The following is a 27,168-nucleotide window of genomic DNA, read 5'->3' as shown; positions in this document are numbered from 1 at the left end:
CCTTGTCGTAAAGAATTGTGGTACAGTTTTACTGCTGAATATGGGATTATATTAGGTATCCCACTGATATTACTGTGATTTGTAAGTAAATGTATACTTGTGCACCCAGCTTTACACTTTATTTCTTTATCATAGTGTATATTTAGCTTGTACTTTAAATGACATATTAGTTCTGTATTATTAAGCTGCTCTCTTCGATTAAAGAAAAACATTCAATAAATATTGAGGCTCTGTATAAGAAAGCTGTATGCTTTCAGTATATTTAACGGTAACTTCACGTTTCTCTACAGCAATTCAAGACGGATGCGTATCAACAGCAAATAGAACTGGAAAGGTTGAATCATCAAAAAGAGTTGTTGCTGAAGAAAGTGACAGAGAAGAGTGATAAGCAAGCTGTTGAAGATTCCTTGAAAGAGCTCAAACTTTTTTGGCGATCCCTTGAGGGTAAAATTATCAACCGACAGGTATGAAGAAACCAACAATCTTTATTGTTAGATAGATAAGGTGCATATGAAGAAACGATACACTTCTACCGAGTGATTCATTATTCACCACGTTCATTGTGCTTCTAAATATACAGCCTTTCCCATGGAAAGAATAATGTCTATTATATGAAGGGTGCTGTGTGATATAGACATGGACAGCTGCATTTTGTATGTTACTAGACACATATAAACGCGGATATGTATCCTAGACCACTGTTATCCTGGCGCCATCCTTTGCCCCATGTTGTATTGATGATTTCATGGGTACTTACCACAGTTTTATTTCTCTGTTCCCCGGAGATTGAATTGTTTTGATATTGTGTGTGAATGTATCTTTATGGTGCCCAATCGATATCCAGGGCGGGCCTAAAGGATTACAATAAAATCATCTTGCTTGGTTTTTAACATGGACTCTGTTCCACTTCAGCACAAACTGGAAGGCGCGCTCTTGGCTTTGGGACCCTTCCAGCATGCCTTAGACGAGCTGTTAACATGGATGACACACACAGAAGGACTGCTAAGTGAGCAGAAACCCGTTGGCGGTGATCCCAAGACAATTGAGATCGAACTCGCAAAACACCATGTATGTTGTGAAATACCATATTCGCATGAGATAATGATTTTATTTTTTATTGGCTTCCTGCTCAGAAGGTGTTTTGATGCCTCTCAGAAGTAACTTTGCAAAAAGAAACCAATGTAATCACTCCATATTAACTTACACTAACAGAAAGTTGGTACACATATTGCATGCATGGGTACATGTTCATTCTTAGTGTAGACAACATTACAGAGATGGAGACTTTTGTACATTTCATTACAATTTTGTTTATAGGGCGCCAGATCCTACAGGGGGACTGAAAATGTATACTAACATTAAAATTCGTAATATAAAAAAAATGTACAATAAGATAAATCCTTTATGAGCAACAAGTTATGTTTTAAAAAAGTTTATTTAAAATGTTCTTTGTAACTTTGGCATTTGTTAAACCAGGTACTACAAAATGATGTCCTGGCACATAAGTCCAGTGTAGAAACGGTCATGAAGGCAGGCAATGATCTTATCGAATCTACTGGGGGGGAAGAAGCAAGCAGTTTACAGAGCAGGCTGGAGACTTTGGGCCAACGGTGGCAAAAGGTCCTGAGCAAAACAGAAGAGAGGAGGAAACAGCTGGACAGCGCACTTTTCCAGGTACAAAATGAACGGTGGGGACAGTGGTCTGGTTATATATGCGTGCCAGTCTTATAATCTAGTAGTTTATTCACTTATTTCATTATTTGGGATGCTCAAGTTGTAACTGTTACTCAGCTATCTGTAATGCACATAATAAGTACGATTGTAGATCGTTACCATCTATCGGAAAAGTTCTGCCTGCTCTACCAGATGGATTATACATCAAGAGAATTTTTATCTTAATTTATATGTTATCCTACTTTGCTTCTAAAGTGCCTCGGCTTCTGCAATTCCATATGAATATATAGTAAACTATCTGCCGTTGCAGGAAACCCAGAAGTATCTGTTGACTTTGTTACAACGGCCTGCGTTATGTTATATCCCTGACATTTGTTTAATAGTGATCTATGCTCTGTAATATAGGCCCAAGGTTTGCACAGTGAAATTGAAGAAATGCATCAATGGCTGACAGACACTGAACGTCATTTACTGACATCCAAGCCCGTTGGAGGGTTACCAGAAACCGCTCGAGAGCAGCTCAATGCTCATCTGGTAAGAACCTGTATCTAGGTTTATACTGAACTAGAAAAATGCCATATACAGCAATATTTTAAACCTACACCACCAAACCATTTGTAATAAAATGTCATCTTCTGATTTTTACCTATGCAGACAAAGTATATTGTGTATAGAGTGATTGGGATTTAATGCATAAATAATCTTAAGAAAGCGACCATAAACTCTGTTGAGTAAGAGATGCTGAAAATCATCAGGTAGAATACAGAATTCATAAAAATCTGTGTTTTTGTAAACTTTATTTGAGAATATATAAATATATGTGTTTGTTATATTTTATATTCCAGGTTATTTTTCTTGAGCGGAATGTAAAATACATTGTACATATCCCACTCAATTGTGCTTTAATAGTTGTTTTTGTAAAAAAAAATAAAAAAAATAATAAAAATATTTCAATTTGCAGTCTTGTTTTGAAAACTTCCAAAAACGCCACTTCAGCTCACACGTTTTAGGTCAAAGGGCTCCAGGATGCTGAACAACAGGCAGTTTAGTTCCAAAGATAGACAGGCTATTGCTGGAATCCTTCTCTGTTAAATTGTTTGCTAAATAAATTATCATTGTGCTCACGCAGATTCCGAAATCCAGCATGCATTGAATGTAATACAATAACTACCAGACATTTTAATTGCGAGAATGGGTCTGCTCCATACCTGGGGCTCTTTCTCTGGGGCACGGGAGCAACGTCTAGCCATGCTCAGTCCTGCCCCATGCATTCTTACTTAAAAGAACATGTGCTGGGCAGTATGATTTCAAACTTCCATTCCGTGTTATGTGTGCAACAGGATTTGGGACGTGTTCCTGTCTGTGTGACAGAGTGGTGAATTTATCAAAATCTAACATGGATGGTAATTAAAAGTCTTTTTTTTTTACAATGTATAGGAACTATATGCTGCATTTGAAGCTAAAGAAGGTCCATACAGGAATCTAGTACTTAAAAGTCAACAGTTAATGGAAAGGTGCATGGATGACCCAGAAGCAAATGTAGATCAAGATATAAACAACCTGAAAGAGAAATGGGAATCTGTTGAAACCAAGCTGAGTGAGAGAAAGGTATGTCTAAATTTATCGGAGGGTGATATGAAAAAGAAGCCAAAAAAGTAGACCTTTTTTATTACCTGTTTGATACCCGGCAGTAGCATTACTTGTTGCATTTCTTTTGGTTTGTTTTAGACAAAATTAGAAGAAGCTCTCGAATCGGCAACAGGATTTCACAATTCTCTCCAGGACTTTATTAACTGGCTTACTCAAGCAGAGCAGACCCTGACTATGGCTTCACCACCAAGCCTCGTACTTGATACTGTACTGTTTCAGATTGATGAACACAAGGTTAGTGGGTCTAATACTTCAGAGCACCGGCTACCTAGTGTCTTTTTCCCAGTAGTAATTGATTAAAATGTATTACAATTTATGAGTTGGTTATATAATTCCTATGTCCATGAGCAATGCTGTACGGGTACAGGTTAATAGTGCTCGCTGTCTCATTTTAGGTATTTGTGACAGAAGTGAATGCACACAAGGATCAGATTATGGAGCTAGACAAGACTGGGACTCACTTGAAATACTTCAGTCAAAAGCAAGATGTGGTTTTGATTAAAAATTTACTAATCAGTGTGCAAAGCCGATGGGAAAATGTGGTACAGAGATCACTGGAGCGAGGAAGGGCTTTGGACGATGCACGTAAAAGGTCGAAACAGGTAAATTGAGATAAGTTGTTTCCCAATATCTGAATGTCTAACGGATAGATAAGACGCAGCCAATACAGGGCCGGTTTATCCACTAGGTAGTGTGCATATGTGTCACGGACTGGGTCCAAACAGATGACTAAAAGACCCAGCGCGCCCAAAGATTGTGTGCAGGAGTTACGGTGCAGTAGTGGAGTTGAACAGGGCCTGGTTGCAGGGCGACCACACTCACCCAGGTGTTGAGTATCTAGGGATGTGCAGCCAAACACCAGTGCCCTGATATAGCAGCGGATGTAGTCTAGAACAAAGTCAAATCCTGCAGGCACCCTGGAACAGGCATGAGACATCACACAAGACTCATATGCAGGATGCTGCAGGCTGGGAGTATGGAAGCTAAGCAGAGAAATATAGCAGACACATAACAAGCAAGGGACAGGGAGACCAAGCACGAAACATAACCAGACAAGATACACATGTTACAGGGCACTACAGTGAACAAGACAAGGAATAAACATAACCAGACAAGATATACATAACACAGGGCACAACAGGGAACAAGACAGGACACCCCGCTGCTGGGGATACAGGACAGGACACCCCGCTGCCGGGGATACAGGACAGACTGACACACATAAATACAGAAACTAGCCTAGGACTGTATGATAACTATTGGAGATTCCGTCACATCTTATGGCCATAGTATGCTTAGCCCACGACTACGCCAAAGTACTCCAATGACGGTGGGTCCTAACGCTAATCCCTGCAGACAGAGGTACGAAACAAACTAAACATGTAAACCAAACACATAGCACTGAGACATACCTTTAGACCGCAGACTGGGACAAACAGAACACACGGGTGGAGCACACCTTATAAAGGAATCAGAGCTGAAGCAGAAGCAAGGAATGGAAGATCAGAACAGAGCAAAAGGAAATCCAGGAATGGATTGAAGCAAAACAGGGAAATTGAAACAAGAGTGAGATATGCAGCTCCGCAGCCTGGGAAGGACGTGACAATATGTGTCTTGAATGCCTAGATTTAAGATGAATCACAAAAAACAAAGGGGAAGGCCTTAACAGAAAACCTGCCCATGTTGACCAACCTCAATTCTGCCCATTCTGCTTGAGGTTTTATGTCCATCTTAGCCTATGATGTGTAGGAAGAAAGTGGCTGATACAACTAGCATTAACATGTAACCTCTAGTGCTGGGGGGGTGAGAATACATTTCAGCTAATTGTAATTGTTTCATAGTTTCATGAAGCTTTTGACAAACTAATGGAATGGCTTGAGGAATCAGAAATATCCTTGGATTCAGAACTTGAAATTGCAAATGACCCAGACAAGATCAAGACGCAATTAACAATGCATAAGGTAAGTCATAAACATATGGTAAGAACCAACAATAACCCTATGTGATGTTAAGGACAGATATTTGTTATGTTACAATACAATGCAGATATTATACCCAGATATTGGGTATTGGGGTATACATTCTGTGCTAGCCGTCGTTTATCTTACTAATATGTCCCAATATATGTAACGTACAGAATGATTTTATTGTTTGTTTTGTTGCTTTCACATAGTTCATTGTAAAATACCCTTGTAGACACGAGGTAGTAAAAATTCTTCAGATCAAAAAGATCATAGTGATAACCCTTACATGAAATGTTCAGTCGGTGGAAATGTCTGTGTTTGGAAGACTAACCCTTGGAATGTAATATAGGTACATTCATATTCCTTTGGCACATAAAGAGGTTTATTTACTAAAGCGAAAGTTTGCAAGAGTTTTGAACATTTTATCTTCCTGATAGTATGAATTACTGAAGCTTCCGTTAAAAAAGCAAATTCTCCTGCTAAATCCCTCTTTAAATCCCCTATTGACGCCCTATCTGTAACATAGTAGAAGCTTCTGGATTTCATTTGTGTGCATGAATGAACGTGTACCTGGACTTCAGAGAGGTCTCTGTAGGAATTAGTTTTCCCAGCATTCAGGATTTATAGGATTTGTTGTTTAGATTGGTTCATTTTTACATTTTATAATGGAGCAATTTAAAATAATAGCTATAATTGACGGAGACTAGTGCATGTGGAATCACATCCCTTTACTGAAAACCCCCAGAATATATTGTGGGAAATTCGGTTTCCATACTAACCAGAGCTGGAAGAGATTCAGAAAAGAAGTCAGACTTTCCATTATTAAAACTTTTTTCAATGCAAATAAAATGTTATGGCTGAAATCATTGTGATTTGTACATATTCTGCATTGTTCTAAAATGTTTCAAAATCTAGCAGTTAACTGTATCTTGTATGGCTGGTTTTTGGAAATAATCTTAAATTAATAAAACACAAGGATAAATCCCATCCGAATAGAAATAACTCTTTTGTACAAGGAAATCACAATTTCTGGAGTACCACTTAAATAATTGGCAGAGCGTCGTGGGAAATTCCTTCAAGCTTTCGTTGCGCAGAAGCATTATTCAGTAAACCTTGGCCAGGTTATCTGCTGGCATTAACTATGCATTCTGCTTGGCCACATTGGACCTGTTTGTAAAAGAAACTGGCCATGTTTGACCTTTCTTAATGTATTTTGGAAATACACTGTAGTGAGTATACCCTACTGACTTAGGTGCAAGTGAGTTCCGAATTCAAACCGTATAGGGTGGATAGCTGTCTATCTCATATATTTAGGTACATTTTTCAGTTTTTGTAGCTCTCCTCTCTGGATGAGTATGGTACTGCCAAATTCCGTACTGTAGATAATAATGTAACTGGAAATTCATATAAATTTCTTTTTGTTCAACCTGCGGCCAGTATATAGGCTGATAGATTACTGAAGTGAGTCTGGAATGGGCTTTTACTACCTCTGATGATCTGCCAATACTAATCCCTATACTACTTGCACAAGCTAATAACATAATCTGTACTACAACCCTCTACACACAACAACACATCGGTCTGGAAGATGGAACAGCTATGAGCAAATGTTTCCGTCGCGTTGTTACTTAGATGACGTATCACATTAGGTATTCTTTGTCATGATTTAGAGTCTTAGACTGTATAATTCCAGTAGTGTGTTGCCAAATGGATCTGTGTAACATTCCCCGTGGTCAGGAAGGATTACCAAACCATGTTGTAGCGTCTCTTTTGCCCTGCGTATTTTAAAGGGGGTTACCGAAGCGTGAAATGTGATCAACAAAATAGGGTTTTTTATTGCAGGAATTTCAGAAAGCATTAGGAGCTAAGCATTCGGTTTATGATACCACCACGCGGAGTGGGCGATCACTGAAAGAGAAAGCAACACTGGCAGATGATATACAGAAACTGGATGACATGCTTAGTGAGATAAGAGACAAATGGGACACCGTCTGTGGCAAATCTATAGAAAGGTACCACTGTGATTCTTATGCAATAACCATCGCCATCTGAACTCTTCTTGGTTGTTTTTAAGGGAAACTTATATATATATATTATATATGTCAATATATCATCTACATAAATGCTATATATTTTACAGAGTACTATGCAGGACTGGATATAGTAAGTATCACTCAGAATATTAGTAGAACTGTGCAGTACTACAGATGAGGTTCCAAGAGGTACAAGCCGCCCTGGAACTTGTGTTTTCATACAGTGGTTGGGAATGTTCAAGGTCTCAACGTTTCCTTTGAAACCAGCCACTATGGCACTGATGATGTGTTTTTTGTTTGTTTTGTTGTGTTTGTCAGACAAAACAAATTGGAGGAAGCACTTCTATTCTCAGGCCAGTTCACGGACGCTCTGCAAGCTCTCATTGACTGGCTGTACAGAGTAGAGCCCCAGCTGGCCGAAGATCAGCCTGTGCACGGAGACATCGATGTAGTGATGAACCTTATAGATAACCACAAGGTAATAGCATTGGACATCATGGTGTGCATTATCAGTACCCGAGATTTCATGGTAGACATGAATTATTGCGCTCCTAATTGGCGACCACATTTCATATATATATCCGCTTAAGAAAAGGTGTGTCAGTCACTGTAAATGTTCTGTTCTACTGTGCTGAAATTAACACTTTTGTAACTAAATGAAACATATATTATATAAATATAATTCTCAGTACTGTTGAATGTTGACACCATTCCCAGAAATATAGTTAATTTATTATTATCATTAATTTTATTATTATTAAATATCAGATGATTTTCACGTGACAAAAAAGTTATAAGTTGTTGTCATAGAAACTCAACAGCCTATCTGAAATTTTTTGTGATTCTATGTGATAAACCATTCAGAGGAAATCATAAAATAACATATCTGCTAAGATGTATCTACTTAATATATAAGAATGTGCAATTAATCTTTTGCCTAAGTGGACCAGCACCTTGAAGTCACGCGTTTAGTGTATTTTTAGAAAAAGGGAAACTAAATGCTGCACTGATGTTATTATATTTTTTTCAAGCCCTTTACAACGAAAAGGCTGTAAAACAGAAAAGTACCTGTATGCATGTACCCAGTAAAAAAAAAGTAGCAGCTACTAAGCATTGCTGCATTTCATGGATTTATAGACTTTTCTTTGGTTTATTGAGTTAAAAATCAGAGCACAGATAAGAATCTTTCAGCTCAGCGTGTCCAGAAATATGCATTCGACTCACGTTGAAATGGAAAAAGGATCTACGTCATATTAAAAACATTTCTGATAAAAGATTGAACTTGTATAAATAGAAAATTATAATTAGAATAATAGAACTTACCATAAATAGAAAATAAACCAGCTGCCATCCCCGTCAGCCACTGGTATCTAACTTTCCATAAACACTCAGGGCTGCGCTGCACGTCTTAAAGAATCCTTTCTCTTCACACAAGAGAGCCGGCCTTTCATGGGGTGTGCGTAAAAGTGTTAAAATAACACTGAGATTGGCTAAAATGTAACATAATCAAACACCTTGTAAAATGCCACATTCCATCACTTTTTGTTTGTTTTTGTTTGAATTGGGACTGATACTCCTGTAAAAAAAAAATGTAATGAAATTGTGGCACTACAGAATAAAACCACAAGATTTCGGGAAAAAAAGAGAAACTCTTTAATTATGACCGTACTTAAGAATTCTGTTAAGATGATAGATAAAAATAGTTGTTAACGTGCCCTCATGGAGGTAGAACTAATGAAGCGTACAACTGACTTTCACTACTCATGAATCTTATTGTGTTAAATGTGTGTCTCCTCAGGTCTTCCAGAAGGAGTTGGGTAAGAGGAGCAGCAGCATCCAGGCGCTGAAACGCTCTGCAAGAGAACTGGTGGAGGGGAGCCGGGACGACCCGTCTTGGGTGAAAGCCCAAATGCAAGAATTAAGCACTCGTTGGGAGACGGTCTGTGCCTTGTCTGTTGCCAAGCAGATCCGTCTAGAAGAAGCTTTGCATCAGGTGGGTTTAAACATTTGATGACAGGGTCAGTTAGAAACGACTCCAGAGACACTAATTTTAATCGTTAAACTCTGCTTCGTTGTTAAAGGAAAGCTTGAAAACTAAGGATGAAGAATCCATGAAAACAATTCATTAAAAAAAGAAAAGAAAAGCAATCTCATTCAATAACATTATAATGTGACATGTAGCATTTACAGACTGGTTTGTACGAAAGGCAGCTTTATACCAGTACATTACATCATCAGTATAAATCTTACAAAGGAGAATATTTATCATTTTGCTAAAAATAGTCAGTACACAAGTGCAATGTTTGCAATGTAGCATGTATAAATGGTCTTAATTAAAATAATGCCTCCTTACAATGTGCTGGACTTGTAAACTAGGTACATTGTGTCATCAAAATGCTTGTAGAATTGCTGGTGTTATATTGAAATATGAACCATCTGTTAGCGTTATAAAATATATGTACAACGCAACATTGTTTGGCATTTTTTAGAATGAAGATTGTTTTCTAAATCTGCTTTGTGTTATTATTTTATAGCGGTGCTGACAAGGTGTTTTGTATTTTATTTTGGCAGGCAGAAGCATTCCACTCGGCTGTGCATGTTCTTCTGGAGTGGCTGGCAGAGGCGGAACAGGCCCTGAGATTCCACGGACTTCTTCCTGAAGATGAAGAGTCTCTGAGATCACTCATAGAGCAGCATAAGGTGATCAGAGAAAAGCATTTTTTTGTCTGCCTACACGCGTAACCGCAAATTTAGGTTTGTCAATATCTCCAAAAAGGCACCATCGTCCTTCTCCTCATTCACCCTTACAAAGTCTGGCGACAGGAACCTGCAGAATAACTGTAGGGCAGAGATTGTTTACTTGGGAGGAATAATCATGCAGATCCTCAGAATGGGAAGTTAAGAAGTCATATACACTATATAACTTGGCTTTCTAATACACACACATATATATATATATATATATATATATATATATATATATTTATATATATATATATAGACAATGTAAGCATAAATGGGATAGACATATGTCTATACTGAACCGGAGACCGACGACTGATTAAGGTCTGAGTCTTTACATCAGGAAAAAATGGGCAGATGGTTCTTATGTCCCATGAAGTTCTCTAATGTTTCAATATTTACTCTATATTGAGTTTGTGTTGTGCATGGCCAACTTGACCCTCCTTACAGGGGTTTAGAGTTAGTACCCGAGATCTCCTATTTATTCATTGAAGAGCTGTAGTGCTCATACAGGCTGAGAAAAAGCCCCCTTAGGCCACATCTCATTAATATAATCACTTTCTTTCAAAGAAAGTATCTCATGTTGGATACACTGGTGGGAGGCTAACACGTGAAACATAACACTGCACATGAAAACATAACAAGCAAGTAAAAGAGGACTTTATTAGGCAAAGTCGTTTCAGATGACGATATGCCTGATGTTTACTTTGGAACCAAAAAAACTTGTTGGAAAGAAAATAGAAGTGTTACTTTGAGAGATTTTAAGAGTTTTTAAAAAATCTGGCAGACAGGTGACGGTTATTTCTATTATATATTTTTTTTTACATCTTAGTAAAGTGCTGTACTTTCCAAGTGTGCCTTCACCCTGCACTATATAACTGAACCCTTTGCTGCTAACAGAAAGTTGTGTAATACATTTCTCTTAATGTCCCAAAAGTACACTCATTTAAATACAAAACCAAGCAAAAAAAAAAACAGAGAAAGCCATTGCTGGAAAAAAAAAAACCATTGCTGATATGATGCAGAGCTTGTGTTGAGTTGGCGTCACACAGTGTTCTTTGTGGGATGCTAGGATACATGTGTGGATTCTTCCAATTCTAGATAAAATCCTACAAAAGTATCTGGGGTTTGACAAGAATTAGTAGTTTGAGTTCAAGCGACTAGCTGGGAAATAATCTATCCGGAGACAGAGGTTGTGTTCCTGGCCAAAAGGAGTCTAAGGCTCCAGCGTACCATTGCCAATATCTCGCCTCTGACCGTCCATGCCTGGTACCAATTGGCCGTGTGTTCATTTTTTTCTTATGTTTCCACTATGATGGAATGTACCATTTAAATATCTCTATGCGGTAGCTGTACAGTCTTTTTATTGCTCGGCATACAAAATTAAGAGGACAGTATTTCGGATAACCATAAACGTAGAAAGAAGAGGTCCTGGCCTGGTTGTGCGTCAATACCGACTGTGTTATTGACATTATTATGTTAGCGCTCTTTCCGAAGAAAAGCTTCTACTTTTGAAAAAATCCGATTTACCCGGACTTAAGGAGGTTATAAATCAAATACACAACATTTAAAATGATTACAGCAGATTGTTTACGATCTCCAAACCCTACGTTTCACAGCTCAGTACACTAAATGAAAGTGTAACGGTGTTCACAGGTTAAGATAAGCTAAGAGGCGATTCTTGCCATTTCTTTTTGGTGGACCTGGATTGGTTCTGCCAGGAGATCTCAGCTTTACCGAGTGAACCTGTGGTGGCTTTGGCAACCTTGGGATATTTACGAATGTTTTAGATTTTCTTTGAAGCATACAAGGAGCATGAGATCACAAGCCAAGTACTTGTGCTGCATTATTTATTGAGGTCCAGGAATTTAAATGCCTGAGACATGAGCCGGCTCACACATAATTGTTCAACTGTATCGGTTGTGACTGTCTCATTTCCATGATGTTATATATATATATTTTAAAAGTACATGAAATGTGTATACTGTAACCATAACGGGTACTTTAGTTTAGCCAGTGTGAAAATAATTAGGAGGGGTAAAAAGAGTGAGAGTGATAGTTTAAAAAACAAAACTAATTTACGACAACCTTAAACTGCTGTGCCTATACCTTATCTATGTTATTCTCCTTAACTTCTTTTTGAAAGAAAAGCAAATTTTGTCCATTAAAATAACATTAAATGGATCAGGATGTAGAGGTTGTTAATATTGTAAATCACTATTGTAGCTGGAAATGGCTGATTTTTAATGAAATCTTTATCAGCAACCATCACTCCCGTGTTCCAATGGCGCGTTGTGTTCGCTAATCCAAGTTTAAGTTGAAAAGACTAATTGATCATCATCATTATGACCCTTTTTCAATTATGCAACACAACTAGAAATGACCTTGTTTTCCATGAAAATTGCTTATCTAAATATGCCACGGCTTTTTGACAGATGGTAATCTTATGGGTATGTTTGACATCTTGTGGAATGATGTATCTCGGATCTCCCTATCTGTCCCATTTAGACTATCAAAGTCAGCTTTTATAGATAAACTAAATGGCGCTGAGTGCCAGGATCAGGTAACACCTAAGCTAAACACCCCACTGTTTGTGTGCGCCTAACATCCATTGTGTTTGTTTAGGAATTTATGAGGAAAGTGGAAGAGAAGAGGGCAGAGTTGAATAAAGGAGCAAGCATGGGAGAGACAATACTAGCAATATGTCACCCAGACTCCATCACTACAATCAAACACTGGATTACGATCATCAAGGCCCGATTTGAAGAGGTTTGGTATCATTTTCCCATCCATTTTGTAATGTTTTAAGGATACTGTTTTGAGGAGACTGGGGTATTTGATGACATTTCCTAAGTATAACATGGCAGTGATTGTTTTCTGTTTGGGTTGAAAATTGCCAGGTTCTAACGTGGGCAAAGCAACATCAACAGAGGCTGGCAGTAGCTTTGGAAGATTTAATTACCAAGAAGGAGCTGCTTGAATCTTTGCTGTCATGGTTACAGTGGGCTGAAACAACACTCAATGATAAAGACAAAGAAGAAATCCCTGAGGAGGTTGATGAGGTTAAAGCTTTGATTGCGGAACATCAGGTAAAATAGATATTGTTGAACAGATCCTAATGTCTTGAAGAGGGAGCAAGTGCTTCTTCTTCGTTGTGTTTTGATGATGGATTTTGTGCCACAAATAGCTTTATTGTATTTATTTTTGTAGACTTTTATGGAAGAAATGACTAGGAAGCAGCCAGATGTAGATAAAGTCACAAAGACGTACAAAAGGAAAGCAGTGGAGACCACGTCTCAGTCTCAAATCCCTATCTTGGATAAGGGGAGAACAGGCCGTAAGTATAAAAAGCTAGGTTATTCTTTGTAGGCATTTTCTTCACACATTATACTAGATAGGCAGAATTGATATGAATAATGTTTTCTACTGAATGAGTTGGTAACAAGTTTTCTTTTGTTTTACTTAATAGTATTTTCTTGCATCTTAATAGGAAAACGATCACCAACACCCAACTTGTATCCATCAGGAGGGCAAACACACCTTGAAACCAAGAACCCAAGGGTTAATTTACTAGTGAGCAAATGGCAACAAGTGTGGCTTTTGGCACTAGAGCGAAGGAGGAACCTCAATGACGCTTTGGATAGGCTGGAAGAGGTATCACTAAATAAGAGCTCAGCATACTTGATTTCTCCCATTCCCCTGCTTCTATCAGAATCATTTTACATCCAGCGTACACCACAAAGGTCTTCATGCTTGACTTAGGTGTTCATTGGAGGGATAGAGTCTAAGTGTACTCAAACACTAGTCAACTACTACATTGGAGGGGATGTTTGGGATTCAGAGACTAATGCGGTAGTAAACATTCAGTATCCAAGCACCCAGACACAGCCCCACAGTATTTGCTTATGTGATATCACTAAAGTAGACTTCTTTCTACTTGTAAGTTGTTAGCCATGAGTATAACGAAACTCCTGGCCGTGTTTGAACCATATTAAACCACTTTTTGAATCATTTACATGCTTTTTGGGGATTATTTTATTAATACGTTGTGATTAAAATATTTTTTGAAAGCTAAGGGAATTCGCCAACTTCGATTTTGATGTTTGGAGAAAGAAATATATGAGATGGATGAACCATAAAAAATCCCGCGTGATGGACTTCTTCAGGAGGATAGATAAAGACCAAGATGGGAAGATAACAAGACAAGAGTTCATCGAAGGAATCCTGTCCTCAAGTAAGTTGAGTTAATATAATTGTGGTAATACTATGATCAGACCCACTAAAACTAACTTTAACTGCCCTTATAGTTTCATCATTTTCAGTTTCTATGTGTAGTTTTGTAAATTGTAGAGACTGGATTTATGTGATTGAATAGTGTAAAATAATGTGTCCTTCCTCTCTCTCCCACTAATTAGTTATCAGCACACACACATAGCAGGGACCTCTTCTCCTTCTATACCAGTATGTCTTAACATGTGTTAATGTTATTTTCATTTGAAATTGTCGTTGTGAAATATTTTCACTGTCCCCTTTTGTAACCGCACTATGGAATCTGCTGGCGCTATTAAAATAAATGTAATTCAATAGCAGTTACTAGTCACGTCTTCCAGCTGCCAGAGACATTCAATACACTCTGCATAAGGCCCAAGATGAAAATCAGATGTGTGTCATCATTCCAGATATTGGAGTGCCAATCTTGACAAACATTAAGAGTGGTAACATCACTTTAGAAAGGGAAAAATAATCTATGTGCAACGCCTTTCAAACAATGTCTACAGTGTTGAAATGTTTAGACAGAGGCTATTGTGTTGGCACATTTCCTTATAAATGTTAGGATTTTGTGTGCTGTGGTGTTCTGAATATATCAGGCTGTGGCATGGCCTAAGTATGCAATAGTATACATGTGTCTCTGGCAGAAAATACTACTACTACTACTGCTACTACTATATGACCAAAAGTATGTGGACACCTCTTCTTCTTATTGAGTTTAGGTATTTCAGCCACAGGCATTGCTAGCAGGTATATAAGAAATTGGTCTTACTGAAGAGCACTGTCGGGAGCCTCATGAAATGGGTTTCCATGGCCGAGCAGCTACACACAAGACGGAGCAGCAAAAATGTGTTCTCCGGAGTCATGAATCACGCTTCACTATTTGGAAGTCTAATGGACGAATGCATATTGCCTACTGTAAAGTTTAGCGAAGGAGGAATAATGGTCTGGGTTGTTTTTCAGGGTTTGGGCTAGACTCCTTAGTTCCAGTGTAATGTTAATGTTACAGCATACAAATCACGTCAGTGATTGACCTCACAAATTGTCTACTGGATTCCCAGAGAAACACTCCAACATTTTGTAGAAAGCCTTCCCAGAAGAATGGAAGCTGTCATAGCTGCAAAGGGGGAACAGCTTCATATTAATGCCCATGGTTTTGGGAAAAGATGTCTAACAAGCTCGTATAGGTGTGATGGTCAGGTGTCCACATACTTTTGATCATATAGTGTATTTGTGAGCCCTGAAATTCTGCTGCTTTGTCCATTAACCTGCGTTTCTATTCCATCCCCTTGTTTAGAGTTCCCAACCAGCCGCTTAGAGATGAGTGCTGTAGCAGATATCTTTGACCGTGATGGCGATGGATATATCGACTATTATGAGTTTGTGGCAGCTCTTCATCCAAACAAAGATGCATACAAGCCGATAACTGATGCTGACAAAATTGAAGATGAGGTATTCTTCTTTCACTTTATTATATAAATGTTTTGTCTTATATAGTACCTATATATTTAATCTAAAAAATCTAAAAAAAATAACAATCGTTATTACAGGTGACACGACAAGTAGCTAAGTGTAAGTGCGCCAAGAGATTCCAAGTGGAACAGATTGGAGAAAATAAGTACAGGGTAAGTCATCATATGTACTTGTATAAAGAGCTGTGTGAAAGGGATTAAGCTACAGGCATACATACAACTCGCAAACACATGTTTAAAATAACTGTGTGTGCGTATAAACATATAATAAAAAAGACCTGCAAGCGTATTCTGGAATAATTATGTATGACATTTCAATATTTTATATTTTTAGAAGTAGGTGGCATTTCAAAATAATGTAGATTCTCTAAAATCTAAAAAAAAAAAACTGAGCCAAGTTTGTCCGCATAGCCATATGTGTGACATGTCAGAATTGCGTATTCCGAGCCCTGTTCCTTCACTCTGAGGAATTGTGTTAAATGGGAAAAGCCACTGGAGGTTCTATCAGCAATAAGATTAGAACCCTAGATTTCAGTCTAGAACGTGATATATGTTAGACTATTTACTAAAGTATAAATAAATCCGGGCTGGTGAGATCACCTAGAAGAAATGCTTTATAGAGGGCCATCCAAGATATTCTTAAAGCTGAAGCCCACTTGGGCTGGTGCCCTGTTACATAAAGAGAAGTCCATGAGATGAAACGATAACTTCCCTGCTAGACGATTTATTCACTGCAGCTATAGAGAAAAGGGATATAGTGCATTTTCCCCCAAAGATCAGTTCATTGCAACGTAATGTCCCATTAGACACAGCTCACTTTTGCTAGATGCTTACGTTAAGGTTTTGTGAAAACTGAGAATTACACTAACTGTATTTTTTCTCCATTTTTGTCAGTTCTTCCTGGGAAATCAGGTATAAAGCAGTAAAGTGTATGCTATGTGTGTGTTTCTAGTTCTACAATCTTGCCATAATCACAACCATCCTGCCATAACGCACCAACCCTTTTTTTGCTTTGGGTGATTAGTAACTGTGCTGGTGACGGGCTTTTGGTGGAATCGCTTTCTTTCATTTCAGTAACTTATCTGAAGAAAATCCAAAAGTACAAATTTATTTATGGCTGCCAAGGCAGTCTATTGGCAAACCGGGGCAAATGTATATTGGGGCCCAGCATCCTACATTAAGAACACAGGTAGAAAACACTGAAATTGAGTCATTTCGCTGTGGTTTCATGGGAAGATATACATCAGAGAAACGGGCAGCTGGTAGACAGATAGCCTCGTCAACGCATGTTTTCAGCGTTATCTCCTAATGGTGGGACCCCCCGATTTACATTTGCCCTGGACCCCGCATCATCCTGGCGATGGCCTCTATAGCTGCCTGGGCTTAATTGTATATATTTTTCCATCTTTTTGTAGCACCAAGTATTATAGCACCATAATACTCATAAATATGTGCACACTAGTTCCCCTGTTGGTATTTTACCATGAAATTAACCCTTTAACTTACTAAGCATTGTTAAATCACCCTGAAAACCTAGGTTATATCGAGCTGCATTTGGCGATCACTGATCCATAGTGCAAATAGGGATCTCAAAGCAAAATACTTAAAGTTTAATCATTAGTGATTCGTTATATCATATTTGTGATGAATTGTTCATCATGGCTCCAAAAGGGTAATTGTTTCTTTGCTGAGGAAAAAAAAAGTTTCATTCATTCATAAAGAAATTTCAATTTTTTTAAAAAATGTACCCCTCCCTGCATTCCATCTTAAAATTGCATCTTTTCACGTAATCACTACAAGCATTACCCACGTAATTCATCAATTTGCTGTAAAAGGTCTTGCATGATTGTTTTAGACCTGTTTACACAAATCTGCCGCAAATCATTTTTGGGAAACTAATAAAAATCATGGATCACTTCGCACTAAGCGGATTAAACCTGCATGCCTAGCTCCATTCCTGCGGTACAAAGGACTTTTTCTAACTTTAAAAAAAATGGTTTTATCTCTTCTTAAAGTTTGGTGATTCCCAACAACTTCGTCTCGTACGCATTTTGAGAAGCACTGTGATGGTTCGGGTTGGCGGCGGCTGGATGGCGCTTGATGAATTTTTGGTGAAAAATGACCCGTGTAGAGGTAAGCTGAGTGGAGGTGCGGAAAACCTGTGTCATAAGGGTTGTATATAAAGAGCAATTTGAAATGTGGTGCAATGGCAACCACTGGAATACTCAATTTTTACCAGTGTGCACTGGAATGGCTCTTTACATGTAACCACCGTTTACAATTCACATTACACAGACAGCCACTACCTTGTACTACCCCAAAGTACAAACACATTTTTTAGGAAACTTTTTTTTCTGGAGAATACAGTGCAGTTTAATTTTTCGTGCAGAATTTCCCTAATTTTAGCAAGTGCTGTGTGTTTTGTAGATCACTAGTTAATTTGGAGCAAGTTTTTGGTTGGGCTTGTTCCCTTCAATTTGTGTCTTTTCAGCACAGTCACAAAAGCTTTTTCAGAATACAGAATCTGTTTTAGTAGAGGTTATCTCCTGGGGAGCCTGAATGAGGGGGGCTGCCAGAGCCTTCAGGTGAATACTGAGGCAGATGCGCTAGCGCCCCTTTAAGTATTCAAAGTGCTTGCAGAAACAGGGCTCCCCAGGGTCACGTAATGCAGTCTTACGTGACCCACCAGCAAAAGTGCTGCTGCAAAGAGGGCTGCACGCATGGTAGGTATGTGTAGATGTATGTGATGTGTCCAGTGCTGAACAGAACACACAAACAAATGTATAATGTATGGTGTGTTAGCTTATGGTGTTAGACTGAGTGTGTGACAGTGGACAGGGTTATAATGAGTGGTAGTATATAGGTTTATTTTGAGTAGGTTTGTGTGTGGGGTTGTCAGTGTACAGTGTTAGACTATGTGGAGTTCCTGTGTACAGAGTGTTTGTTCGTGTACAGTGTATGGTGTTAGACTGAGTGTGTGACAGTGTACAGGGTTATAATGAGTGTGTGTGGAGAGCTGACAGTATATAGGTTTATAATGGGTTGGTGTGTGTGTGGAGGTCGCGGTGTTAGAGTGAGTGTGTGGGGGTGTCAGTGTACAGTGTTAGACTGTGTGAAGTGTCAGTGTACGGTGTTTGAATGTGTGTGCGTGGGCGTGTCAGAGTAGTGTTAGACTGTGTGAAGTGTCAGTGTACGGTGTTTGAATGTGTGTGTGTGTGGGCGTGTCAGAGTACAGTGTTAGACTGTGTGAAGTGTCAGTGTACGGTGTTTGAATGTGTGTGTGTGGGCGTGTCAGAGTACAGTGTTAGACTGTGTGAAGTGTCAGTGTACGGTGTTTGAATGTGTGTGTGTGTGGGCGTGTCAGAGTACAGTGTTAGACTGTGTGAAGTGTCAGTGTACGGTGTTTGAATGTGTGTGTGTGTGGGCGTGTCAGAGTACAGTGTTAGACTGTGTGAAGTGTCAGTGTACGGTGTTTGAATGTGTGTGTGTGTGGGCGTGTCAGAGTACAGTGTTAGACTGTGTGAAGTGTCAGTGTACGGTGTTTGAATGTGTGTGTGTGTGGGCGTGTCAGAGTACAGTGTTAGACTGTGTGAAGTGTCAGTGTACGGTGTTTGAATGTGTGTGTGTGGGCGTGTCAGAGTACAGTGTTAGACTGTGTGAAGTGTCAGTGTACGGTGTTTGAATGTGTGTGTGTGTGGGCGTGTCAGAGTACAGTGTTAGACTGTGTGAAGTGTCAGTGTACGGTGTTTGAATGTGTGTGTGTGTGGGCGTGTCAGAGTACAGTGTTAGACTGTGTGAAGTGTCAGTGTACGGTGTTTGAATGTGTGTGTGTGTGGGCGTGTCAGAGTACAGTGTTAGACTGTGTGAAGTGTCAGTGTACGGTGTTTGAATGTGTGTGTGTGGGCGTGTCAGAGTACAGTGTTAGTCTATGTGGAGTTCATGTGTAAAGAGTGTTTGTTACTGTACAGTGTACGGTGTGCTAGGGTATGATGTTAGACTGAGTGTGTGGCGTGCAGAATGACATGCAGGGCGCTGAGCAGTGAAGTAGCTGTACAGAAGAGGAGACAGAGCAATGGTTTCCCGTGCCTGTGTGTGATGCACCCTGTGTACTCAATGTCCCCTGTACTGGAAATAATTGCTCTGCCCCATACTCTGTACGTCTTCTGCACTGCTGAATTTCAAGATAACAAACACATCCTTCAAAGTTCTATAGAGATTCTCAACAATTACATGCAGGGAGCGAAATGTCTTTCCAGGTGTAAGTATAGTGCTGGTTCGCTACAGAAATTGTCACCTTGTTTATATGGAGCTCATCAAGGTCTGAGAAAAAAAAAGCTTTTCCACAAGTTCTTGAGGCTGTGCTCCTGAGGATAAAATCTATACGGTGGTTTGTACCAACAGGGAGTTGCTTGTTAAATGGGAAAACTCGCACTCTTGGTGCTTTTGTTTACCCCAAAATATCGAAAATAAAATCTATACCTCAATGTTTTTGTTTAGCCCATCTCCTAATATATAGTATTTATGCCTTTTTGTATATTTTCTATATTTATTTATTTTCCTGGCTGTGCTGTACTTCTCCTTTCTTACCCAATCCCCTGCCTTCTTTTCACAACTGGTATTCTGTCATTTCTTCCTAGTTCATCATCATGGAAGTAAAATGTTACGTTCGGAATCAAACTCTTCAATTACTACTCAGCCTCTTATAGGTTGGCAAATTTCTCCCTTTCTTTCATTTTTTTTTTTCTGTTGACCTCTTTACGGTTTTCTCTTTCACCAGCTCTGCCGTATTAATGTGTGTGTTGTTTTGGGGGTTTTGTGTGTAGCGCATGCATGCTTTTTTGGCATTTTCGGGGGGCACTGATTGTGATTTTCTGTATTAGCTGTGGTCGGCATGTGCAGTGAGGTGATGTTTTGGACACCATTATTCATGTTCACATCTAGTATACTAAATTGTCATATATTGCATGCTGATTCTCACAAAATACCTCCACGTGTTTTGTGAGTTAAAATGAGTGCTTAAATATCTTGGTTGTTAAAGTTACGCCTTAATAATGTAGTGGTTGGTTTTTGATCCAGTGATGCTCTAACACATTTTTGTCTTACCTGGCAAACCCTAATAATTGATCTGCAATGTATTTAAGGTTTAATTATTTATGCAATTAGGAGGTTTGATATGTAGGCAGGAGGACCTGTTTGAAGAAGGTCAGATGTATTGTAAATAGTCCTTTTATGATGCACAGGTTTCATTTAAAGGGGCACTGTCATCAGGGCCGGCCCGACAATGGAGCCAAGTGGGGCAACCGCTCCAGGCGGCACTTTTGAAGGGGCGGCACTTTGCCGCCCCAAGCCCTTTTTTTTTAAAAAAAAGTGAAAGAGAGAAAGGGGCGCCGAGTGGTTTTCGCTTACCAAGCTGTCAGTACAAGCTGAGAGTGCCTCTCTCTCTCCTCTGCGGCGAGTCTTCCTGTTCGGTCTCGGTGCCGGCTTGTAATGCTGAGTGCCGGAAGATTTCCGGCGCTCAGCATTACAAGCTGGCACCGAGACCGAACAGGGAGACTCGCCGCAGGACTGCTGAAAGGTAAGTACGAGGGGGGGGGAGAGGAAGGGTAGATAAGGGGGGGGCGGCATTTTAAAATTCGCCCCAGGCGGCATTTTGCCTTGGGCCGGCCCTGACTGTCATGCAAAATAGGATTGGGCATTTAGATCTTGAATGGTTTGTAGATGACTGTATTATTGATGCAACGTACGACTTCGTCCGACAACGTACGAATTCTAAAATTAAATGTTATTTTCCTCTTAATCGGGTGAACTGTTTTTGTTTCTTTCCTATAAATTTACTCAGTGGAAGATCTCTATCAGATGTCCAAGATAGACGCCTGTACCTTTTTTTTTTTTTGTGAATGCCGCACCTTTTTACACAACCCCCAATACGTTTAAAACCATCCAGCGATCTATCCAAAACTGTTTATTTTCATTTTTTTCTAACATTGATATCCTGGATCTATATAGAATACGATACCTATCTATTTTTGCCTAATAATGTCCCTTTAAAAGTTAAGCTTGTGGTTTAGCGTTTTCGTGGAGGGCGTTTGCCTCGGTCAGTAATCGTGATGCTTATTGCCGCATTGCAGGATATGCAGTAAAATATACATTGTAAGTTGGTATTTTAAAACTCACACAGGGGTAGTTTTTTTTGGACAGATGACACAGTTTCTTTTTATTGCAACTGGTGATAGATTGGAGCCAGATATTCACATTACTTAAATAGCTGAGTACAGAGTTTATTTTATCTTCAATTTTCCATTGTAGAACCAAATGACCTTAAAGTGTAATAGTCAGTGTATAACACAAGCTGTCTGTATGGGCTGTTGTAATATTTGACATGTCCTATCAGTTTTAAACATATTGTTTAAGAACATTTTAGCTCTCGATCCTGCGATACATTTCATGGCTGGGCGATCAATGCACGTGGATGGCCATCTTGATCTATTTTGATATCCGATTAATTAACTATACTAGATTTACAAAGATCATCAATCAATCTGGGAGAGGACAGCAGATAGATGAGGGTTGGGTTACTAAAGTGTTACCCTATGCCAATGAGACATAAAATGCCTTAAACCGCCATATTTATTTTTGTTGTTAATATAATCAAAAGTATAATTGTTTGAGGGATCATTGGCTTCATGTTAAAAATGATTAATTGTTTGAGTATAGTTGACCTCAGATGACTGAGAAACGTAACTGTATTCTTCACATCTTGGATACCCTATTTCCTACCTTGTTCTGACTCTTTGACAAGGGTAGGCAGGTAACATTTGATTTATAATTTAGTTAATGTTGGGATATTTTTTTCTAGTTTTTTGTTTTGGTTTTTTAAATGTGAACATACGACTAAACTGTGAGATAGTTTTTTCTTTGCACCTGCATTTGAGACCTTATTTTTTTTAAGTAATCATTTATAATAAGGTACAAAAGGGCAATTTTCTACTTATTATAATTAGCCAAGATTGCAACAATGCATATCTGCTGATTATTATAATGAGCCGTAACTATGTAACAGTTTTCATAGAATGAATAATGAATAATCACAATCTTACATCCAAATATTTGGCATTTGAATGTGCTGCAATATATGGCTGTGGCTTTTACCATTTTTTTTCTAATGTGAACACTTACAGATGTACATTGTTTTATAATTTGCTTGTATATTCTGAAGTAACAGCCAAACAGAGATAAGCAAATCTGTTTGCATTCATTAAATATAATTCCTGTTTTATTCCGTTTCTTAAACTTTTTTTTAACACAGTAAATTAATTTTTCCTAAATTGATGACAAAGAAGGATTATTACAAATAATTCTAAAAGACATTAAAAGACTTGTATCGAACAGGTTTGCAATCCTACCTGGGTCTCTGTTTGTTTTGCCCCATATTTTTCATATTTTCTATACATACAACTATACCAGCTCCATACCTGTGAAATCTCAGGGTTTGGCCCTCAAAGCCTTTGATCTCCTAGTCCTGCTTTCTCCCCACCCCATTTATTCTCTGTTAGGGGCTATCCGTAACCTGGCCATCTACAATGCTACCTCCCATAAGGAGCAGAAAGGGTGGCTCTCCTGGGAACCAATGGGGATTTCTCAGGTATGAGCAGTAGATTATTTTCTGAGCGGAGCATTGTGTTAAGATATTTATTCGTATTGCAGCTAAAGGAAGGACAAATATGGAGCTACGTGAGAAGTTTATGTTGCCTGAAGGAGTTAGTCAGAGTATGACTCCATTCCGGCCAAAGGGTCGCAGATCTCGACCATCTTCACGAGGGGCATCACCCAACAGATCTAGTTCAAGTCCAATCATCCAGGCCAATTCATCACAGGCTACTGGTATCACTACACCCAAGGTAATTGTTATTGTAAACATTTTGACCTCCTGACATGATAGAGTGTGCACACTGAATTGGTAATGTGGGAAAAATACTTCAATCTCATTGATGTAGACTCTGTTGAAACAGAAACTCACTTGGAACTGCTGTTTATAATGCATAGCAATGTCAGAAAGTTGAAGTGTTCAGCTCATCTATGAATATGAACTGTTAGTTATTGCCACCCCTATACTGCCCTCCATGAGAGTCACCAAAGCTTTGGAATGGGTCTATTTTGATGTTAGATGTAGGTAAGTCTTAAAATGCATTATCTCTAAAATGTAAGGCTCAAACCCATCACATCATTAAAAATACACTGACAAATACAGGGGAGCCACGAGGGGTCCATTTTTCAAATTGAGGACTCTTTTGTAGACCACTGACCATGTTGCTCTTGTCCACATACTTATGACACAAGTGCCAGGTATCACATCCAGAGTGGGGATCTAAATGCATTTATAAAGATGAGCATATATGTCATTTATGGGTATTTTGGGGTATGAAATAGTTCTGATTAAGACGCACAACTCTTAAGACTAAAAGATATCTCACTTTGTGACAAAATACTCTTTAACTTCTGTGTGTAGTAAAATGACTTGATTAAGCTGAAAGCTCCAAGTACAATAAGCATTTTGTCAATATATTTGTGATGTCCAATGTCTTAAGTTTGTATCTTAGAATCAACCTTGTGGGTTTTCTTGGGCTTAGTCCTCAATACCCACACATCCATGATTGGAGCTAGAATACCCTTTCAGCAGTGAATGAAAGACACTCCGAGTTATTACCAAGCTCTGTTAAGCTCACTCCTGCAACACAGTGTACCAGTTACACGGTCAAAATGAAACAAAATGTACAATCTCCTTTGCCTTTTAAATTCCTTTTTATATATGACGCCTTCAGAATACCACATCTTGATGTATGTCTATTAAAATGGTGTAATATCTTTTTAAATTATTGGCCCTACTATTCTTAAACTAAGCCAATTCTGAGAATATGTGGCTTTTCCCATAATATGTTTAAAAGAATGCATGAAATAAGAGTGACGAGGCCCTCCATATCTGCACCAAGTTAGACGGCTTGAATAAGTGGTTTTGATTTGCCATTGTTTCATACAGACACCTATCCACTTAACACGCAATTATGGTAAACCTTGGTTGACAAACAGCAAAACATCAACTCCTTGTAAGAGTCCAGAGTCCCCAGAATCACAGCTCTCATCTTCAGAGGTACAGTAAGACAGAGCATCAATTCCTATAACTTCTCCAGATCACCACTGTAAAAGTTCACTAACAACTATTCACTATTTCGTGTCACGTCGTACCTTGCACACTAATGCACTTCTGGATTCATGCTCGTCTTCGATACAGCAGTCTGAAATTTTCCCACTTTCTGTTTAATACTATAATAATAATCACGTTCCTTTCCTCTTTAATAATATAAACTGCAATTTTGTAAATCCGAATATGAACTTTTAAACTGATTAAACTAATTTGCCATGTCTATTCTTTTTGATTGAATGTATTTTTATTTGCTATTCTCCTGTCTATAGAACATACTTTTTTTTAGGTTTCTGAAGCATTGTATGTAAATGCAGTATAAGAGGGGCATCCAACCTGCGGCCCTCCAGCTGCTGCAGGACTACATCTCCCATAATGCTCTTTCAGCTGTATACATTAAATTTTTCTGACAAGGCACCTCTGTTGTGTGAGATAGTCCTACCTTCTGGACTTCTGCTCAATAACATTGCTTATAGACCCCAGACACAGTAGTGTCCTCAATCATAGTCATTCATGCGTCATTCCCAATTGTCGCGAAAGCCATTGTGCTTTTGTATTGTTGTCCGGTATTGCGATTGCTTGCGTATGGCAAATCCTAGTCCAGTGAAATGCACGCGGTTAAGAAAACATTCAAACTGTCCTTCCCATTTCACACATTTGATACCTCCTGTTTACTTAAGGAATATTATCATGTTTCCTTTCGCTAAAGAGTTGTGTTAAAAAGACTATTATTATTACTACTGTTATCATTATGTACCAGCTTTACATATTGCCGTGTTTATAGATGGATAGATTAATTTGGCGTGTTAGAATTCCTTTCTCAGCTTCATTAGCAAATGAATCACAAGGTTTCACATACCAGTTCTGGGGTTGCTTTGTGATGAGTTTAATGGACGTACGTTGTAATATTCTCTGTGCATGACGTGTAATACTTCTTCATTTCTTAATGACGCTTCCTTACCTGTTGTCAAGTAACATTGCAATTTTTTTAATTATTTATTTCTTTTACTCAGGGAACTCCTATCCAAGGAAGTAAATTAAGGCTTCCAGGATATCTATCAGGGAAAGGATTTCACTCCACAGAGGACAACAGTATATTAACCACCGCAGCCACCAAAGTTAGGACACAGTTTGCTGGTAAGCGTTATTTTCAGCAATGAGCCGTAAGTCACAATGTACATACGGCCTCATACAAGGCCTTACTAGGTGTTATAGCTCGCTAGTAGCTTTTTAGAAAATTTTAGAAGGTGGAGGATGGCAGCTTTATCACAGGCGACACATACATCCAGGCACAATGCAGACACTGCCTGCATTTAACCTCTGGAGCTGCATCCCATATATAAATGCCTGTTAAGTAGGCCCTGGTGTAGATACCACCTCAAAATGATATTGTACGTATTCATTATTCATACTGCTGGGTTACTGCAAATTTACCCCAATTTTTCTCCTCGTTTTTATACAGATCTCAAAAGAACAGGAGGTCGAACTGGAAGCAAGGCCGGAAGCAGGTCGAGCAGTCGGCGGGGCAGTGACGCTTCTGACTTTGATATCTCAGAAATCCAGTCTGTATGTTCAGAGATGTCAGAGACTGTCCACAGCAGTGGAAGGCCCTCTCCCCGAGCAAGTTCACGTTCTTCCACTGGCAAACCTTCCAAAATCCCAACGCCACAGCGGCGGTCACCCATGAGCAAATTAAACCAGTCAACAAAAAGATAGGGGGGGGGACATGTTCAGGAGAGTTCTTTCATTGTTCATTGCCTATTTAAGTTTGTAAGATGTAAAATATTATGTAGAAATTATTGTGGAATAATGCGAGCGTTTGATTTTAACCCTGCAGATGGCCTTAAATGTGTTTTAGTCATGTTTTTTACATATATTTTTATCAACAATATTTGTTTGTCTTATACTTTGAAAAAACAAGCAAGGGAGATTACATTAAATTAACATGTACGCTCATATGTGGCAAACATACACTAAAACAGTTGTTGAATGTATTTATGATTCTCTGCAAGCTGGAAGCAAATACAGTATATGCCAAACACACTCCATTAGTTACAGATTAAGAATACCTCATTATTATTTATAATACTGCAAAACGGTGATCATACGAAGCAAGCTTTAAAGAACACTACAAATTCTGCATTCACTTGAGTATCATAACACTGAAT

The 27,168-nt window shown here is 38.8% G+C and overlaps 1 protein-coding gene across 2 annotated transcripts in view; it reads left to right on the top strand.

The window, feature by feature from the left end:
* Positions 1–26,716, top strand: part of LOC149302355 (dystonin-like) — a 220,535-nt gene extending 193,819 nt beyond the window's left edge. For both annotated transcript variants that reach the window (XM_089482516.1, XM_089482517.1), the window contains 25 exons: positions 291–464; positions 913–1,068; positions 1,477–1,674; positions 2,080–2,208; positions 3,112–3,282; positions 3,403–3,558; positions 3,720–3,926; positions 5,166–5,285; positions 7,131–7,300; positions 7,640–7,799; positions 9,120–9,314; positions 9,893–10,021; positions 12,689–12,832; positions 12,964–13,152; positions 13,274–13,400; positions 13,554–13,717; positions 14,135–14,297; positions 15,630–15,784; positions 15,883–15,957; positions 16,699–16,716; positions 17,820–17,937; positions 23,509–23,708; positions 24,839–24,949; positions 26,014–26,137; positions 26,463–26,716. In XM_089482516.1, coding sequence (XP_089338642.1) covers positions 291–464; positions 913–1,068; positions 1,477–1,674; positions 2,080–2,208; positions 3,112–3,282; positions 3,403–3,558; positions 3,720–3,926; positions 5,166–5,285; positions 7,131–7,300; positions 7,640–7,799; positions 9,120–9,314; positions 9,893–10,021; positions 12,689–12,832; positions 12,964–13,152; positions 13,274–13,400; positions 13,554–13,717; positions 14,135–14,297; positions 15,630–15,784; positions 15,883–15,957; positions 16,699–16,716; positions 17,820–17,937; positions 23,509–23,708; positions 24,839–24,949; positions 26,014–26,137; positions 26,463–26,716 — 3,807 coding nt within the window. The remainder of the gene's footprint in view (positions 1–290; positions 465–912; positions 1,069–1,476; positions 1,675–2,079; positions 2,209–3,111; positions 3,283–3,402; positions 3,559–3,719; positions 3,927–5,165; positions 5,286–7,130; positions 7,301–7,639; positions 7,800–9,119; positions 9,315–9,892; positions 10,022–12,688; positions 12,833–12,963; positions 13,153–13,273; positions 13,401–13,553; positions 13,718–14,134; positions 14,298–15,629; positions 15,785–15,882; positions 15,958–16,698; positions 16,717–17,819; positions 17,938–23,508; positions 23,709–24,838; positions 24,950–26,013; positions 26,138–26,462) is intronic.
* Positions 26,717–27,168: the final 452 nt, after the last annotated feature.

This window comes from Sceloporus occidentalis, unplaced genomic scaffold (genome assembly GCF_023333645.1).
Source record: "Sceloporus occidentalis isolate IW3139 unplaced genomic scaffold, rSceOcc1.0.p SCAF_19, whole genome shotgun sequence".
Lineage (NCBI taxonomy): Eukaryota > Metazoa > Chordata > Lepidosauria > Squamata > Phrynosomatidae > Sceloporus > Sceloporus occidentalis.
The sequence above is the reverse complement of the archived record's forward strand: the minus strand, read 5'-3'. Positions and strand labels throughout refer to the sequence as shown.